The sequence below is a fragment of the Manduca sexta genome, chromosome 8 (genome assembly GCF_014839805.1).
Source record: "Manduca sexta isolate Smith_Timp_Sample1 chromosome 8, JHU_Msex_v1.0, whole genome shotgun sequence".
NCBI lineage: Eukaryota > Metazoa > Arthropoda > Insecta > Lepidoptera > Sphingidae > Manduca > Manduca sexta.
The window spans coordinates 10818611-10839995 of record NC_051122.1 but is presented as its reverse complement, the minus strand read 5'-3'; the positions used below and the strand labels follow the sequence as shown (position 1 = coordinate 10839995).

Below are 21385 nucleotides of genomic sequence, written 5' to 3'. Positions count from 1 at the left end.
GTTGAAAGAGGTGTCGTTGGCAGTGGAACGATCGAATTTTGTTTGAAGCGCTCTCAGCACACTTATTGGGAACTACGTTTGAGTCATTCGATCGGACGTATCAACGAAAGCGGCACTTAGCACTGGTATTTTTAAATTAGTTCTGTTTTTTTACAGTGTTGTTAACATCTGTGTTATTTGATTCAATGTAATGATTTCTTATGTTTATAATATATAGTCTTTTGGGTTTAAATTCAATCAAATGCAGAACAGGATCCCAGTCTTGAAACCCCGATAAAATAAACAAGATAGTTTTGATTCGATGTATTATTTACTTTTATCTATGACGTCATAACATATATTATTAAGAAGATCCGATACGCATAATGTCAGCGAAATGTCAAGAATACCATAATCAAGGTGACAAACTAACAAGGCCTTGACAACAGTCCTTGTAGAACCGAGTTGTTGAATCAAGTTTGGCTACTAATTAAAAAAAAAATATACTCACTAAAATACGTGAGCCGGCAAATTAGCAATGCTTTACCACTTTAATTTTAAGTTAGCCTCAAAAAGAAATTTCTTAGTAGAAACAGTTCCAATAAATAATCGGGTAACTAGAACACTCGTTTGCGGGTATAAAATCTTTTGTACATAAAACTATCTGAAAATCTTCGCCGTTTAACGCTACAACGAGTTCTGCCCGCGATGGATTCCGGCCGTGTGCCATGTTTGGTGTTGTCAGCTTTAAACCTCCCGGCTTTGAGGTTATAAGTACGGAATTTATGTTGGCGAGACAATCGAAATGAATGAATGCTTTGATGGCTAAGAATTAACTTCTTAAAATGATGTTGTTGGTAGTTAATTTTATGAGAGAATATTTTGATTCTTGTTTAATTACTCTCTACTCTGTTTAACGTTATGTATACTACCATTAGTTCTTTTATTTTAAAACATTTTTGTCGTATTTAGAAGTAAAAATCATTTCGAATATTTTTTCTTGGAATTCACCTAGTATCGATTTTACTTCAACTAACCTTTGAAGGTTGCCGTATAAACGTCAAATAAAAACACGTTCCATTTTTGAATACAACAAAGCCACATATGGCAACACTCGTCTTTCGCATAACAATGCACAAAAATCAGACTGCACCTTTCTGCTATACGATGCGCACTGCGAATTTTAATACGAACACGTGTGTGCAGTTTCCTTCGTTTGACGCATTCGGAGTACGAATTCTGTGGTACGAATGAGACGTTTGGGAGAGTTTTAATCTTAGTTTCGTAAGTTATAGTTTGTATTGTTAGCGTCTGAGAAGTTACTGTTATGGTTAAAACTAAACGAGAACGTATAAATATTTTCTCTATAAGCAGTCTGATGGAGAAAGCATTGATATCGTTTTCTAGTAATTGTTTGTGCCTTTATTTCGATTTAGAGGCAACGTATATAACACGTGTTTACCCTTATAGTTATCGGCTTACTAAATTCAACCTTCGTTAATTTAATATAAGACACATCGCATATATTCTTTTTGACACAGCAATTAACAGAAGAGCACTGTGTGCCGCAAGTCACCGAGAAACCTAGTTTTGAACCTAAAAAGATCTGTAACAGCGAAAAATAATACCATCTCAAATCCTTTTCTAAGAAAACCTGTTTAAATCAGAAACGATTCCTTTCCATTTATTTTATTTATTTTCCGAGTAATTATTGCCAAGATTGGATATCAAAAAGGAATACAAGATCCATATTTATATGTCACTCACTTTGAAGACATTTCTAATAAAAATAAAATTTGTGTAATAAAAATAAAACACTTGGATTTCCACAGAAATTTACTTGACAATATCTGTATCCGAAATATTGTTTTGAAACTGAATATTTTATACATTTTTCTAGTTGGAGCCTTTTTAACTCAATCGTAGTGGTTAGGAATCTTGCCAACGATTATCAGATAAGAAGAAACATTTAATTCGAAATGAAAGGTCGCTTATTTTGCAATTTGTAATCTTTAACATCTTACAGGATCTCCAAATCACACCATACAACTGACACAAGCTCAGCGAATTGTACCAGATCTCCTAATCCCTCGGGATAAAGGCGTGAATGTTTATTAACAGGAAGCGCTTAATCCGGTTCCGGCACAGTTTAAACGCACAAAGGTCTATGCTATATAGGTTACTGTTGATTCCCAGCAGAACCTAGAACTTGTTCTAGAAAGTTCCAACTCCATATTTACAAGGTTGCGGGAACGTTGTGTTGTGGGATGTGTTCGGTCCGAGTTTCGAGTGTTTAGTTCAATTTATGGTTTGATGCTACGATTTTGGACACTGATGATTTACATTTGTATTAGCGTCGAACTGTAAGGTGAGGTTGGTACATCATTTATAGTAGATATACTTATACAATGTCGGCCCTGTATATACTGTCCTATTGCTGAGCACAGGCCTCCTCTACTACTAAGAGGGAATAAGCCTTAGTTCACCACGCTGGCGTAGTGCGGATTCGTAGACTTCACACACCCTCAAAATTCCTATAGAGAATTTTCCAGGTATGCAGGTTTCCTCACCATGTATTCCTTGACCGTTAGAGTAAGCGATAATTCACTAAGAATACAAACATATTTTTTAGAAAATTCAGGTTTGTGGCCTTGGGATTTGAACTTGCGGACATTCGTCTCGGCAGTCCGTTCCACACCCAACTTGGCTATCGATGCTTGTTTTATACTTAGTAAGTAGTATTAAAGTTTGTTAGTAAAACTGACCGCGAATATCCAGTTTCAAGAGAAATATGGACTACATTGAAAGGGTTATTTTGAGAATTGTATTCCTAGGTTATATTCGAGACATCATAATATATTATCTGACTTAGGCTTCTTTACTCTTGGGAGATAGAAGCTTCGGTAACATTGTGATTTGACATTTTTTACTTTTTATAAGAGCACTCTGGCAAATATTTCTAATGTTTACACGAATGTTAGACATCGATATCAAAATATTATTCGGAATTAAATATATCATCAATCCCAATTTGTATGTTTGTAGAATGTAGGTAGATATTGTAACTTTCACTTCTCTAACGACCAACACCCCCAGTCCGCTTTGTGTCCAAGGCTGGTTTGAAAGGCCTGGAGCAAATCATAAAATAAAAACCGCAATAAAATCCGAAATATAGTTTTATTTCGTAGCACATTGACAAATATTATTCCATGGCAACCCTCATTCAACGATATTGATATTTTACTTGCTTAATAATATCAGCCCTGTATTGTATACTTGCCCACTGCTGAGCACGGGCCTCCTCTACTACTGAGAGGGATTAGGCCTTAGTCCACCACGCTGGCCTAGTGCGGATTGGTAGACTTCACACATCTTCGAAATTCCTATAGAGGAACTTCTCAGATGTGCAGGTTTCCTCACGATGTTTTCCTTCACCGTTAAAGCGAACGATAAATTCACAAAGAATACACACATGATTTTTTAGAAAAGTCAGAGATGTGTGCCCTAGGGATTTGAACCTGGGGACATTCGTCTCGGCAGACCGTTCCATACCCAACTAGGCTATCGTCGCTTTTACTTGCTTAACTATACCACAATTCAACATGTATGCGAATTGTGAGCATAACTAGCCTTTTACAAAAGTCAAATCATCAAATAAAATCACAACCAAAACACCAACTTCCTCAATATTATCAATAAAACTACCAACTTCGAAAACTTACCTTCTGACGCCAAAAACTGACAAACATCAGCAAACTTTCTTTGATAGTTCAACAGCTGGTTTAAATAAAATAGTTTCAACATAAATAGTAAAAAAATCAGCGATATTATTACATAATGAACGAGTTTCTTCGTCGTATATCAAGTTAACTGCTAAAGTTGTTATGTTAGTGCAGCAAGGGTGATAAGTGGCTATACGACGAAATTCGAAAGCCTAACGGTTGTACAAGGTCTTTATAGTTTACGAGCCTTTTTAAGTTAAGGTTTTATGAAGCTAGTTTTTGATCGCAATTCTGCTTAAAGTCTTTTTCAGATGGAATGTAGTCTGGTTTGTTTCCCGTCATAATCGGTTGTAATTTAGTAAAATATGTGAGCAAATAATATGCAACTCGGGTTTGAATTTTATTAAATCAATCATATAAATCATTCTATTCTAAAGTGAACACACACGTCATTTCTTTATACCCGAAGGGGTAGGCAGGTGCTAGTGTACCCATATTTCTTCTTTCTTTATTCTGTTGTTGCATCGAATAACGAACAAAAACATCAGGATCCGGCCTGATACAGAGCAGTAAAACCCAATATTTTTACGTTTTTCCTGGCCGAGGATTCTAACCCAACACCTCAGAGCAATTTCGTACCACCCGCCCAAATTAACTACGCCACCTAAACAAAACAAACTATCATAAAAAGCAATAATCACACATTTCATGACACCATTCGTGAATATATTTTGAAATGATCACATAAAATAGAAAATCTCTTTACACCAAAGTCCTCGATAAAACTTGTTTTACAAAGTGAAGTGAGGCGTGCCGCGCCGATATTGGTCATTAAGTCGGTTCATGAATAATTTCACACGTATTATTTAATAACATCGAATGGTATGTGCTTCACACGTAGCGAAAATGTGGTGGAAATATTTAGTAGTTATATCGAATGTTATTTTAGTAACATGAATTTACGTAGACTAACCTTGTGTGCAGAAGTATAAGGTCTATATTCGTACCAAGTGGCGATAGTATTTTATTTAAATACTAACCATGTGTCCGAAAAGATTTAATGCCCTAAATCGATGGTAATGAATTTCAAAAAAATCTTTATCATTGTTATTTAAAATAATCTACAATATTTCTCTATAGATGAAAATGAAAATGAAAATCTATAGATGAAAATTTTACTATACAAGAGCCTTGTCTATTTGTCATCAGTTATTTTATCAGTCAGTATTAATTTTATCATGCATTTAAAGATCAGTATGAAGTAAATGAGTCAATCCAAGTCAAGCTATAATCATCCCTATTGACTTACTTTATGTTTCCCAAGATTAGTGACTGCACAGCCCAGCACCGCTTCTCTTCCAAGGGAGAAAGTGTGGTTGCCGATGGGTCGTTCGAACTCAGGCTCTTCCGAAAACCTCTTCGTCGTCATCTGGGCATCTGTAGCAATAAATAAAAATTCTCTTAAGAGAGGTTTAAAGTAACCAGGAAATTGGCAGAAGGCAACTTCTGCAAGCAAATTTTACAAAGTAAACAATCACCGCAAGCGACTTTAGCAAATTTTGAACTTTGGAAGACTTGCGCCGAGTCGCAAGTATAAGGAACTAATAAAATATTGCCGCTAGTATTGACGCATCTCGAAGTTCTTACACAGTATCTGAGAATATTGCTGGCAAATGGCGACTGACGACAGATGGTTATCCCTTAGCAGTCGACATAGTTATGCCGGCCAGTTGGAACCGGATATACACAGGCTGATCCCAGAACGCGACACACTTACGTGAGCTACTATGGCGGGTTTTAACACATTGTGCACGGAGGTCACTATGCGGGCTGATATAAAACATATCCTACCAGAACTTGCTAGTTTAAACTCATTGTGGTACAATATGGTTGATATGTTATGCGTGGTTTGGACTGCATAGTTGTATTGAATGGCACGACGAAAAAGTCAGTAAAGAGTTATATAAATAAGCACATGTAATAACAGCAGTGATGGCCTAGTTAGGAGTGGAATGGTCTACCGAAACCATGAGGACAGGTTCAAACCCAGAGGTGCGAAGGCAACGCACTTCTGATTTGTCTAAAGTTGATGAGACTTTCCCGCCCTCACACCCACCACTACAACTCCTGTAAGCCAGGATCAGCAGTGGCACGCATTTTATGATACCGAGCGGTGAAGCTCGCCGAGTCTCAGGGAAAACTAATATGTCATTATCCCGCAAGGAAATTAATCAAATAGAAAGAAATTGTCTAAAGTTGTGTGAGTAATTTTTATCACTTGCTTTAACGGTGAATGAAAACATCATGTGGTAACCTGCATACCTGAGAATATCTCCAAAAAGAGTTTTGAGGGTATACGAAGTCTACCAAACCGCAGTAGGCCAGCGTAGTGGACTAAAACCAAATCCCTCAATAGAGCGAAGGTCCGTGCCCAGCAGTGGGACAGTATATAATACAGGTCTAATATTATAAAATAAAAATATAATATACCTTTTCATGTACATAATATATTTATATCATACATGAAACTAGTTTTAAGAAATTAAACCCGTTAATTGTAAGAAAACGTAAACTTATCTATAATTAGTGGTTAGATGTTAATAATTATTGTAATTAGAGAACAATTATGACAACTACCTTGTAATTAAGATCGAATGGTTCATTGATGGTGTGTTTGGGCTTTGTACGAGGCTCTAATCGGATTGAGTGAATATTATTATCTCCTTATTTCTTGTAAAATCTTACTCATGCTTATACTTACATAAAATAAAATAAATGAAATAAACTGCTTTATTCATCACGTAGGCAAACATAATTGCGCTTATGATAAGTCAAGGTACATGAGAATATTTAATTATTACTTAAATAAAGTGTCTTATAAAACTAAAGACATTTTATCATTGCATTTTATACCTACTAATAATATTACCTATGTAACATTACAATCTGTCGGGTAGTTATAAGTTGCATGATAATACTAGTTGACACTAGTGGTAGGGTAATGTACGGGTGGGGTAAATTCAATATAAAAGGCGGGACGACTGACTCGACAGTCAGTCGTGTTTACGCTGTTACAACTGAATTATTGTTGGATTGTATTTATCTATTTTCAAGTTATAAATTATAAATAAATAAATAAATACTATAATTGATTTATCGTCTTTTTATACCTATTATTTATACTTATAACACTATTTGGATCTGGAGCGATGTTGATTTCAAATAAAAAAAACCACAACAAAATATGTCAATATACCCTCACAAAAATATTTTTATCCCAACAACACGATATAATATTACATATCAGAATAATTGTGACAATTTTTAGATGTTTTTGGGAAACTTGCATACATCCGCAAGGATTTCGATAAACGTTACCACACGAAAATTCTAAGTCCTGAATTTTCATGTAGGTTATTGTTCATACAGGTCATTCGCTTCCTTAGGAAATATCAGACTTTAAATTTGGTTTAGATAGAGCAGATAACGAGAGTAGAGGAGTCCCGTGCCCAGCAGCGGGACAAAATATTACAAGGTTGATGTTATTATAGATAGAATAGGCGTCGTATAGTGATGCTTTAAAACGCTACAATGATTTAAGAACTTTTGGTAATGGCTTTAAAGCGGACGAAGCAGCGACCAATATCTATTGTGATTATATTCTTAGAAGTTATCAATAGTAAAATTCATAATATCACACGTATTTTATCATCAAACTACTTATTTAACTATTTTTTTTTATTCACATCCAAGTTTACACTTAGACTCGAGTTATTATATTATGAGCGTCACTCTAATAAAGTCAGGTGTACGGATTGCAGTATAGTTGAACCGAACACAGTGAGTGCACGGAACGCCAGATTTAGGACGTAGTGCATACTATATATCGATGTCATCAAAGAAGATAATCCAATCAACATTTTAAATTACAATTTATCTTTGATAAAGACATTAAAACCAATCTAGTAAATGAACACATCAAAAGCTTCTATTAAAAAAATTACCCAATTTTATGAAACGTAATTTTCACAGGCCTTAGCGGTTATTACCGATTAATAATTGATCGAAACCATTAAAATGATCATTGTAATAAAAAATTTAAAGCTTTTACCGTTGTTTAATTAGAGAGCTTTTGTGATGTATCTGGATTATTTTAATGATTAGTTAACTTTTAAACGTAACAGGTTTCTATGTAGTGTTAGGTTTTGTTGGCATTTGTAGAGTTCCGTATTCCAAAAGGAACATTTAAAGCATAATTTATTTCGTCTGTTCGTTTGTCTGTTAAAATCCTTTTTCTCAGGGACGCGTAGATGTACGCACAACGGCCCGACCTACTACCGAACCGAACTGCGGAAGGAGCCCCTCAACATAGTCGCATAGAGATATCGAGTTGAAATTAATATCAAATACTCGGTTTTAAGGTCTGTTTTTGCTGTGAATAAATCAAACTTGTAAGTCAATGCTATCAAAAGATGTGACCGTGTATGTCGCATATTTTACGATTTTAGTAACGAAACAAAACCTATAGGGTACTTGGTGTTGAACTAGAATCATGAAATTTGGCAAGAAAAAATATCTTACAGTGAATATGAAGTAAATGTGCAGGTTAATAATAAAAAATATTGTGTTCCGTATGAAAGAACATTGTAGCCAGTGTCACTACTGGACATAATAAGACTTAACATCTCATATCTCATGATCGCGACCGCAATGGAATACCAATCAATACTATGTATTTTAAGGTGTTGGATGGTGTCTGCTGTTTATGGGCGGTCGTATCGCTTACTATCAGCGGAAGGCAAACGCGTCTCGTCATCCAAAGTTAATAAAAAACATCAACCCTCCTATGATAATTTTTCCAGTTAAATTGTAAATAATTTCCTGCCGCTACCCCTCGAACAACCCTCCCCTAGCATTTACATGCCTTTCGCCACATATAAGCGCCTGCATAATTTTTGATGAACCCTCGCCCGCGCGACCCGTGATCGATACAGGAACATTCTGTTTTAATCAATTTTATTTATAACTATCTTTGGTCTACGGCTATGCCCGCGTTATAAAGTTTTCCGGGATAAATAATTTCTCAGGGTTATTGCCTATCAGGAATGTGAGGTTCCGATTAGTGAAGAAACTTTTTAATAAAAATTTATATCACCTTCAAAATCCACTAAAAACCAAGAAATAATATTACCTGCGTACTGGCTACAAATCTTGGAGTCGCTGAATAATCGGTCGGTGAAGAGAACCTCCTTCTCTTATGAAGTCGGCTAAAAATGGCTCCACCATAGTGATAATGTTTTTCGGGATAAATATTTTCTCAGGACCAAAAGCCTATCAGGAATGTAAGTTCGTGTTACTAAAAAAATATTTTAATAAAAAATTATAAAGTCTTAAAAATCCACTAAAAACCAGAAACAACATAACCTCTGTACCTACCTATATGGTTATATTTCAATGTCAATTTACATAAACCTTGATTATCTCTGCACCACCCTAAGGTTGACTGGTAGAGAATGCCTATGGCATTAAGTCCGCCTGTATACATTTGTATATTAAGTGCAATAAATAAATAAATAAAATAAACCGTAATGTATTAATAACCAAAACCTTCCCCAAGAATTGCACTATCTTTTAGTAAAAACTGTACAATAATCCGTGCAGTAGGTGAGAAAATCGATCACAAACAGACAGACAGCTTTAGCTTTTGGTGACTTTGTTCTATAATATACACAGTTATACAAGTCAACATAACACAGGATTAGCAAACTGAAGTAGCAGTGGGCAGGGCATATCTGTCGAAGAACCGATAACCGATGGGTTAAACGAGTTCTTGAGTGGAGACCACGACTCGGGAAGCGTAGCAAACGCCTTCCAGCTAGGTAGAATGACGATCTGCGAAAAGTCGCTCGTAAGAACTGGATGCCACAGACCTAAAACAGGGTAAAATGCCGCATTGCAGGCCAATGTCCAGCACTGGACAAAGATATAGGCTGATGATGATGAGATTATAGAAAACAACGACGTGCGATAAAATTAAAACATTAAACGAATATTCTACATTATCCCTCTTCGTTTAACGTCTACGCTAAAAGCAATCATAATAAAATTGAAATTATACTGACCTTCCCCCGAAACTAGTTTAGATAGAGACCTAACATTAACAATAAATTTTCCCTAACGTAGAATTAAAACGTAATAGCGAAAATACGATGTGAAAAATCTTTGTTGTTACAAATGTTTAATTTAAGCTCTCATAAATTAGATCATGAAATATTTCTTAAAATGTTTTTCTTTTTAATTTATGCTTTGGATTGTTTGAGAATTTATTACGATGTTTTTGAATTGTTAATGATATTCATTGTGCGCGTTGTAAATCATAGTGTGCATTAATGGTGGTTTCGCAATTTTGTAGATCTTACAATGGTTTTGTTAATAATAACCTCTTAATGCTTAATGTATGTTAAGTTTACCATCAAAGACAACGTCTTTTTTATACGTACGCGACAGTTACCCCAGTGCGCCTGATGGTAAGTGTAGTGGGGTCCAATAGAATGTCGCCTGACGAGAGATGATTACCCCTTCGGCAGTCGACACAATTATGACGGCCTGTTTGATCCGGATATACAGGCTGAATCGGGAACGCGACACACTGACGTGGGCCACTTTAGCGGGCTTTAACACCTTGCATACGGTGGTCGCTAACCGGGTGGATGTTAAACATATCCTACCAACAGCAAAACGTGGTGGACTAACTTATTACAGTCTATTTTATATTTCGAAATTATAAAAGTCTAAACGTGGGTAGATATTTTTTGTACTTTTTTGACCAAACAACATCCCTAACTGCAAGGGATATTCAAGAAACAAAATGGCTGGCTACGTATTAGCATATGAATAATTTAGCAGCTTATAGCCAAGTTGCTAATGTAGGGTTTCCTTCCATTACGGCCGGGTGACGTCAGTTGGATACTTCAATTGAATTGCCTTATCTATTTGTATACCTATTTGTTGAATCTTTGGATGTTACAAGTAAACAAACTGAAAGACTGGATGATATTTAGCACATGACTAAACCATTTCCTGGACTAACAATTTTAATCCCGGCAAAAAAATGAGACCAAGTAAACGCATGAACCATGAAAAGGCTTTGGACGAAATTTGGCACACGGATATACCATCTCTTGGACTAACTATTTTTATCCCAGTAAAATAAACAATGGGGTATTTGTTCTGGACAAGGCGTTAAACGTAAGAGAAACTAGACTAGAGAACTAGACTAGCGAGTAAATGCTAATGCATCATACCGTAAAAGTGTCTCAATTAGATCTGATGCTATGTGCAGTATATAGTCTAAATAAATTGTCTATAAACTTGAGACTGGCGAGAGATAAGGAAATATCGTCAGGCGACTTTATTTGGACCTCTCTGACCACCAGGTGCAGGGCACTTTGCTATAGCTATAAAAAAATAGACAGTTGCCGAACGCGATTACTAAAAAGAATAACTATCATGAATTTTTACTAAGCGCTTATAATAATAATAATACATTTATTTTCATATCTAATAAAATACACATAATAAAACCGTATTTGAAAAATCCTTTTTAATATATAATATATTTGTTTTAGGACACTCCACTCTTCCATATTTAGTTACATTAACAAGATGTCTACTTATTATTAAAGAATAAACAATAACATTATGTTTATAAGTCGCTATCAAATGTCAAATATATCTAGAGCCCTCACCGATAACCGAGTAAAGAACCAATTGTTAGATATAATCTATATAAACATCACTAAAGCATTGCCAAAAGAAACACGTGAACAAATAAAATGTTTACAACCAAAAAAACGTAACAAATTATCGCCTTTCAAAAACAGACCCCAACGTACACATCGCAATCAAATAAACGTATACAACACTTGAACGCGTAAACCAACCCAAATAATAAAACAAAAGCCGTGAAACTGTAATAAAACAGCTTACATAAAGCAAAGCTGGGGTGGGGTTAAGTGGGGAAACGTCAAAAAATATTGCCCCGGGTCGATTGGACCCGGTCGCACCTGTCACCGTATGCTAATGTAGGGTTTACATGAAGATCACGTATAAAGCATCGCGCTTTCTCTCTTCAGGGGTGGGCAGACACTTCATTTTGGCAACTATGGCGAAGGAGTGTGTTAAATTCGAGTTTGTACGTGGTTCGCGCAAGTCTGCTTTCGAATAAAATATCAGGGGAGTAAAGTATTTAATTCAGATTTGATCCCGCGGGACTCGACTTATGTCTCAGCAAGCAAATACCATCTGCCTGGATGTCGCTCTGTGATGCTATAACCCTGTCGGTTGTGACAATACCCGCGTAAGACTTTTCCTTCATAATATTTCGACCATGTTTTCTTTGATAAAAAGTGACCAATGATAATCGCATCTTACTTTTAACTATTATAAAAAGTGACTTATAATAATCGCATCTTACTTCTTAATGAATGCCAAAGTTTTTGAAATGTTTTGATGTTGCTTAGAAGTAAACCCACCAACAGCTGAACGGATGTGGATAAAATTTGCCACACGGGTAGATTAGTCCTGGATTAACACAATCTACTTTTTATCTCGATAATTTGCCAATTGCTCCCATGAAAAATTATATATTTTTATCTAATTTTTAAAATAGAATAGCTAAATATACTGTGTTTTAGGGAGTTTTGTAACGGACAAAATCTTCTCACGCGAGTGAAGGCTCGAACAAAATCTACTGTCATCAATAAAAAATAAATAAAATATTTAATAAAGCTATTAAAGTCGTAATGGAAATGATAGGTGCGAAGTATTTCATTAAATAATATGGCATTACTAATTCCCTTTACAACAAAGTTATAAATGAGCTCACGCCCCGTTAAATTATGGTTTGGTTACGCGGAAACACTATACAATAAATGACCTTTTCACACAAAATAGTTTTTTAATTACAGACATATTGATAGAGGCGGATCGAAAGTGGAAATTCATGTAAATACCAAAGGTTATTTTTATGCGACAGAATAGCACGTTGGATCGTCTATTTATTAGGGACACGAGTTTTTATATTTTATTGCTTTGAATGACGAGACGAACTTGCCGTTCGCCTGATGAGAAGCAATACGACCGTTCATAAACTGTAGAAATACCAACACCTTGAATTACAAAGTATTGTTTGGTATTCCACTGCGCTCGCCATCCCGAGACATTAGGTGTTAAGTCTTATTATGTCGAGTAGTTACACTGGCTACAATGTTCTTTAAATCGGAACACAACAGTGACCGGGTACTGCTGCTTGACGAAAAATGTCAAGAAAGGGAACCCGACAAAACATATAAGTACTAATATGCATGAATGCGGTCTGCAATCGATCTCATGATAATTAATTTCTACATAAAGGGAAGCCGGCAGGTATCGGGTTATATAGAACCTTTGCCACGGAGGGTTTTACACGTTAGTGTAGCTACAATCACCAATCAGTGATTGGCGGTAGTGTGTCCAAGTTCCTTGCCGAGTAATACACCCTGATCAAGTCGGACCATTTATTATTACCTCTTACAAATATTCTAAACGCAAAAGTTGTTAAAAATGTTCGGATGTTTGTATGTTTGTCAGAAGTAAACGCAGAAATAGCTGAACGGATTCAGATGAAATTTAAGGTAGACAATATCCTGAATTAACACATAGACTACTTTTGATCCTGGTAATTGGCTCCTATGGGAAATAATGGATATTTTATAATCCGATTATTTAAATAGATGGCACTGGTAACGTAGAGTTTTAAGGGCTATTGTAGCGGAGACGTAGACTGCCTGGGTGGCGTAGTTGTACTGCATGCGCAGTATGGCAGCTCTGAGGGTTCGAATCCCGTGCCGGGCAAAGTGAGATTTGGGTTTTCTGCTCAGTATCAGCCCGGAGTCTGGAATTCGTGCCCGATATTGTGATAGGCTCGCCTATCACATCATGGGACGGAACACACTTGACGAAAAGTAGGTGCCCTGGTTACGCCTCTGCATAACCTTTCAGAGTCAAATGCTTGATGTATGTTTGTGTGTTTTGTAGCGGGAAATAATTTTCACGCAGGCGAATCCGGGAGCCACTTCTAGTACAGTAAAAAAAGACATAATAAACCTTTTCAGTAAAGATATTATCCAACTATACAATGAGTCATCAATACGAAAATGGAAAATAGACTGTAGTAATTTATAAGTTATTCATGATCGGTATCTGCTTCAAATTGACGATGGAAATCAAATAAACAGTTTATAAATGGCTTTATGAAATAAACTGTTTTATTTTCGGACTGTTTGAGTTGTGTGCTGTATAGCATTATGATAAAAATATAAACGTAGTTGTCGTGTACATGCAACAATACATTGATATTTTTTTAGCTCTGTCGTGCCTACAAAAAAATATAGTGATATATACATATATATCTTAAATATTCTACGGTTTAAAATATTGTTTTTTTCCTGTCCGAATTTCGGCCATAGCGGCCAATCTTACCGACGATCAGCCAGATACGCAAAAGATATTATAGTGCACAAGTGTGTGCGCAATACACAGGTGCACTCTCTGTTCCTGCTCTCTCATAGTCCGGTGAGACGGCAATCCGACATGACCGAAGAGAGATCAGGCGCAGGACCAACGGTTTTACGTGCTTTCAAATATTTTATTTAGTCATCCTCCAGTCGAAATTATATCGTCGAATTATTATATTTGTACCTTTTATACATATTTTTTTATTTTTCGACACTCTACCATATGAACTTTAATTATGCCAAATCTTAACTACTCCATATAATGTGCTTAAAACATAGTACAAAGTTTTTCTTCATGTTACATAATATATAGATACTAGCTTATGCTCGTGTCTCCGCCCGTGTGAAAAAGTTTTTCCGGGATAAAAATCCTACTTTATATTTTCCAGAGATAAAAACTGGCCTATAAAACTCAGCCGATGTAGCTCAGAAAGCCGCTATACTTAAATGGAACTGGGCTGGTCACGTACGTCGTATGCCTGACGAATTTTTGGCGAAGATTGTTACCTTGTGAAGCTCTGACACTGCTCGTAGGCGTCGCGACAGACCAAAGAAGAGATGGCGGGCAGAACTGGATCCATTTAAAAATAACTGGTTCACTATAGGGCAGGATCGTGATTCATCGAAGGATCTTGGGGAGGCCTTTGCCCAACATTGGGATATTATAGGCTGATACGATATGATAGCACTCAAATGTAGCTTCCTATTAGTGAAAAACTTCAATAGGTTTAGTAGTTCCTGAGATTAGCACGTTCAATCAAACAAACTCTTCAGCTATATATATATAGATTACAGTACAGTAATATAAAAAAAATTACGATCCCCGAAAATGGATTACCAATTCTTAATACATAAATTAATAATGTAAAATAGAACATAATGATAATTATACTCAATTCCGTATAATAAATAGTTAAGATAACCTGAATCGACCTTTAACCAACCTCAGCCAAAGTAAAGTGAACATTATGGCCAGAATATTTAAATACCATAATTAAACAGCAGTCTACACTAACGTGTAATTATGACGAATACATTAAAAATTCAGAAAGAACACAATCAATTCGAAACGCGGCGGATTATGCAAGACGAGGTTACTTAACTCGACTAAGTTATAAGTAAGTGTTGGCTAAGTTAATATGATATGAATTTTAAATGTTCGCCCAAAAGCTTAGCGAGTTTTAATTAACAAGTTTTAAGATGTATTTTATTTAATGCGCACGTTGTGCAGGGTTTAGCGTGTTGGTGAAATATTAAATATTTTTTCCTTTTTACATTGCACGGAGCTGATGTTTGAGTTTAATTAATGCAAATCCGTCAGACTACTTTTAAAGCATATGAGAGGTTAATGTAGAGGCTTTATATTTAGAACTACGCGAGGGACGACTGAGGTAATATGTCGGCCTAATAGAGTGAATTCGACGGAGTTTAATCTGATATCGCCTACCATCAGGCGAGAGGCATGCTCGTTTCTTCATTTAACTATAATGAAAAAAGTAAAAGCAAAAACCGCAGATAAATCAAGTTACGCATTGATTTCTTCCTAACCAAATTCTGTCATAGGGACTAATCTCGAGAGATCAGCTAACTACGCAGGAGATATTATAGTGCACAAGTGTGTACGCAATACACTAGTGCACTCTCTGTTCCTTCACTCTCCTAGGCCGGTGAGACGGTGATCCGACATGACCGGAGAGATAGGGTGTAGCAAAGATGCCTTCCTACAATTGTTAACGCTAACGTAATGCATAATAATGATATATACTAATGATACGCTTATCGATAGTACATGTTTATTTTTTCTGTTATCTATAAACGTTAAAGATTTTAGAAATCTTGGGTACGGCCGCTGGACTTTTATTCTGGGAAAGATAATTCAAGCGACTGGGCCCGGGAACAAGACTAAGGCTCTTATTAATAAACTAATCTCAACCTTGAGTCAAATTTCAAGTAGACATTTAATGTATTGAACGATTTAATAAACAAAACTTAAGTTGTTATTCAAGAGATCGTTCTCAACTTAGTAGGTCGCTCTCATGAGTAGGCGTTGTGTAAGAAACCGAGCTTTCTCCGTCATATGCTATGTGTATATAATATCAGCCCTGTATTATATACTGTCCCACTGTTGGGCACGGGCCTCCTCTACTACTGAGTGGGATTAGGCTTTAGTCCACCACGCTGGCCTAGTGCGGATTGGTAGACTTTACACACCCTCGATTTCTCAGATATGCAGGTTTCCTCACGATGTTTTCCTTCACTGTTAAAGCAAGCCATAATTCACAAAGAATACACACATAATTTTAGAAAAGTCAGAGGTGTGTGCCCTTGGGATTTGAACCTGCGGACATTCGTCTCGGCAGTCCGTTCCACACCCAACTAGGCTGTTGCCGTGTATATACTTTAGATATCATTTGAGATGTTGATACCTGTTTATAAACAAGCGACACTTAAGATGCTGCATTTAATTTGACAGCATCTCAGCTAATATCGCACTTGGCGATACTGCGTTCATCTATTAACACGGGGCCTAGTATTCCACATTCCAATTTAAATCGAATATCAAACTAATCGATTTTGGTTCCACTAGACATCAGATTCGGGACGAATTTCAGTTACTCAGTTATCGTCGTCACAGAGGTTCCTTTAATGGTGATCTCGACTATCTCTGACACGAGATTGACACGTTAGTATTACTAATGAACAAAGAGAATGCGAAGTTTGACGTATTACCAAGTGATTTCTAATGCGGGTTATAAACTAACCTATTAGTCCATTGAAAAGTTACATTTGGGGTTGCGTTTTTTAGAGGACGCAATTTTATTTTTTTGAAGTGTAGGGGGGGTCAGTGTAAAGCTAAAACCAAGTTTGTGGGGTCGCCACCCTTGTCCCACGGCCGCCATCTTGAAAATAGGGGTTGAAATGGTTTTAACGATGTATCTCTTAAACTATTTACTGGTGGTAGGATATATTTAATTTTGGCCCGGATAGCCACCACCGTACATAGATTGTTAATACCCGCCATAGTGGCGCATGTAAGTGTGTCTCATTTCGGGATCAGTCGATGTACGAGGTACGTATATCAGGTTCCAACAGGCCGGCATAATTGTATCGACCGCCGAGGGGTAATCATCTCTCGTCAGTCGTCATTTTATTGGACTCCACTCCACTTACCACCAGGTGCAGGTAAAAAAATATCAATGTAAAAGTCCAAACTTCATTACTTCTTTTGTTCTCGGAATTATAAAGCTGCATTAACTACCTTGTCACTGTTACATCGCAATTTCTACCTCTTTCAGTAAAATAGAAGAAAGAAAATTCCTACATATCATCCAGTTGACGTTTTGACGTAATTAAATACAGGAAAAATTTCGGCGAACAAAAATTCTGAGACGCACAATGTAATTCTTTAAGTTAGGTAGACATTTGATGCGGTCGGATACCACGGTCTTATAATTTACTTTTCTAGGTTGCTTTATTTTCATCTGCACGAGAGCCTGTCTAGGTCAATTCTTGTATCTACCAATGAATTTTAAGATCATATTGAGCGGACATTGTAAAAATTGTCATACAAAAAATGTACACTCATACGATGGTTATTCAATCTACCGTGAAATAGCAAAACATCAATGTAAAATAATTAATGTTTTTCGATGTCGTGATTTGCACGTTTCCAATGCGCATAGTAGCACATTTTTTTATAAATATGTTATTTTCGTATTAATATCTAAGGACGCTGTGACCTTTCGTCGCTCCGACATTTCAAATAAGACAACGACTTATTACCAAACAGTAAAAACTTTTGTGGCTAGGTCCTTATGTCTGGTTTATAACTAACTCTCTAAAGTCTCATATAATAGGGAGTAAAACTTTTCGTGCACAATTCCAGACTTAGCACAAAAACCTACACTTCACCCAGGAATTGAACTCGAGGTCTCGGCACGTCCATCGTAAGCAATACAACTAAGCCAATCAATCTAAATTTATGTATAATAGTTAGTTATGACTGCTGCTATTAGTATGTTTGTATTCTCCCGGCTAGCGACCACGGTACACAAGGTTTAAAACCCGCTAGAAGGGCCCAAGTGTGTCGCGTTCCGGGAACAGCATATGTATATTCGATTCCAACAGGCCGGCATAATTATGTCGACTGCCGAGAGGTAATCATATCTCATCACTCGACATTCTATTGGACCCCAGTCCACTTACCATCAGGTGCGGTAGTCACTTTGTCGTGCACATAAAATAACTGCATAGTAGCCCAAGTAAGTGTGTCGCATTCGTGGACCAGCTTGTATATTCCGATTACAAACAACATAATTATATCGACTGGCGATGATTCCCGCCAGTCGACCTTATGAATCCTACACTCATCAGCCATTGGAGATACATTACCAAAAACAAATATGTCGGCTTACACGGTGAATTTCGCCATGATCCTCCTCAGCTAGTTACAGCTAAGTATCTGGGGCGTATACGGGGATATGTCGGATAACGGAACGCGAGACAGTCCCCACACACCCACAGCACTATTCTCCGCACACCTGATCACAGCCAACTGCGGCCAGCTAGTCAACTACAGTCAAGTACCGTCAACTGAACTGCTAGCGCGCCACCGCTTATATTATGTCAGCTGACATCCCCATTTCACTGTGTTGTGTAGATTCTGTCAAACGCCGATAGGTGGCGTTTCATTCCGTTTTACAAAACAATTCGATGATTCTGTTAAATGCTGATAGATGGCGTTGGCACTCTGCTTAAAAATCAATCGATGTCGACAAATAAGTGAAACATTAACTCACCTTTCAAAGCCATGGTGGGTAACAAAGCCAGCGCCTGAAGCATCGACCAAAAGTAAGTCCTTTCGATCCTCATCCCGTATTTATGAACTGTTCACTCTGTCACCCCGAACGGTACATTCCGCATGCTGTCAGCTCGCTTCATTTAAAGGTTCATTAATTTAGCGAGCGCACTTCATTTATTTTTTGTCGTTTCATTTATTTTTATAACGCAACTGGGATTAATGCTTTAGGGATGCAGTGACTGTAATTTGTTTTTGATGGGTTTTGGCTCCTGTATTATAAGTTGATTGTGATTGAATTTTAGTAGTGATTTTATGGTGAAAATACTTATTGTGTTTGATGGTTGGTTAATTAGTTGTTGCAGGACATGGACAGCTGGAGGTCTCTCGTTTGAGTCGCTGAGCCAACGGAATAGTAATAGTAAATAATAATATTCCCGTTGATTCCCGAATAAGGTCGACTATCGAGTGTAAAAGTGTAATAAATTCAAACTTTTTAATAGTCTTAACTAATTAAATTTATGTCGTGGTTAGAAATTGACACTAATTACGATATCAGTCTTATTTGTTTTTCAACAACTTTTCTCTTACTTCTATCTAATATTATAAATATGAAAGTTTGTTAAGGCTTATCAGAATTAATTGTCGAAGAGTAAGACACTTCTGAGTGGATCTTGTTTACTATAAAAAAGCGACAAAGAATTTAAAAAAAAGCATTTTTTTTAACTATGTGCGTTCGTCACAAAACTGACACTTTAATTATATTCCCGCTAACAAATTCTAAAAAATACCACCAAACGCAGTAATAAATAATTCTTATCACAAATCAGCGATGTAAACTTCGAATTAGATTTTTACGACTCCAATAAAAACAAAATTTAAGTACAATTTGATTTTAGTGCGCGTGCCGAAACGATGAATGCTTTTTGTTACACATTACTATGTCATAAATCTGTTGTAAAGTTAGATTTATGTTTTGATCGTGTCTGTAAGACAATATATTGACGTTCGAGAGGGGATAAGAGAATTATGAGTTGAAAAAGGCTTTTTGAGGTCGTCTACGTTAAAAAAAATGTGGGCAAAATACAATTATTTATCACACCTTTTATTGACAAAGGTCATTTAAGGCTAAAATAATTGTGTGCAAATAAAACATTCAACGTACAAACTCATACCTTTTATAGACAAAGGGGTCGACAGAGATGTAAGTTGTAACATATTGCTTGTGTTTACTCCGTCCCATGATGTGACAGGGCGAGCCTATTGCCATATTTTTTCTTTTTTAGTTGTGTAATATTTCGCTTTATTGCGACGTTCTTTGTTTGTTTACATTAAGTATGAATTATAGTTTCGGTGCAATTTTATTCATTTCAAAGAAACGGCCATATGCTATTTAACTCTTTTGGTTGATGAATTTCCAAAAATCGTTTATCATTGTCAATTATAAAGAACTGCAGAAATATTTTTTAAATTTATGAACTATCCGTTTGAACTGTGTTTTTGTCAGTCAACAAAAATGTATTATGTACTTACTTTACAAAGATAAGTATTTAGATTTCTCAAAAATACTGCTGGAACATCTTTTATATTTAAGTACATAATTTATATCTGTACTTAATGTAAATGCCTTCCAAATAGCATATTATATTAGTGTATTTAGTTAGATTTCGTCTAAAAGTTATATAATAATAATAATATCAGCCCTGTATTATATACTTGCCCACTGCTGAGCACGGGCCTCCTCTACTACTGAGAGGGATTAGGCCTTAGTCCACCACGCTGGCCTAGTGCGGATTGGTAGACTTCACACACATTCGAAATTCCTATAGAGAACTTCTCAGATGTGCATGTTTCCTCACGATGTTTTCCTTCACCGTTAAAGCGAACGAGAAATTCACAAAGAATACACACGATTTTAGAAAAAAGTCAGAGGTGTGTGCCCTTGGGATTTGAACCTGCGGACATTCGTCTTGGCAGTCCGTTCCACGCCCAACTAGACTATCGCCGCTATATATTAAAGAATTAAAAGTTATATATAAGAAGAAGAAGAACATTAAAAGTTATATATTAAAGAATATTATAATCTAATTTATAAAGGAATAGAGAGTCTATTTCCTAATTAAATGGCTTAATAATTATTTTAAGAACTATTTGGTTAAGTTAGGGTCTTCGCGCACAAGTTTCTTTTTATGGCTTTAAATGACGAGACGAGCTTGCCATTCGCTTGATAAAAAGCATACGACTGCCAATAAACAGTAGAAATACAATCCAATACCTTTAATTACAAAGTATTGTTTGGTATTCCACTGCGCTTGCCATCCTGAGACATG

General features: G+C 36.3%; 1 protein-coding gene across 1 annotated transcript in view; it reads right to left on the bottom strand.

Moving 5' to 3' along the window:
• LOC115440898 (limbic system-associated membrane protein) overlaps positions 1–19320 on the bottom strand; it is a 50316-nt gene extending 30996 nt beyond the window's left edge. The window contains exons 1-2 of the mRNA XM_037436582.1: positions 19057–19320; positions 5011–5138 (exon numbers count right to left, since the gene is read on the bottom strand). Coding sequence (XP_037292479.1) covers positions 5011–5138; positions 19057–19129 — 201 coding nt within the window. The 5' untranslated portion in view covers positions 19130–19320. The remainder of the gene's footprint in view (positions 1–5010; positions 5139–19056) is intronic.
• Between the last annotated feature and the right edge of the window lie 2065 nt (positions 19321–21385).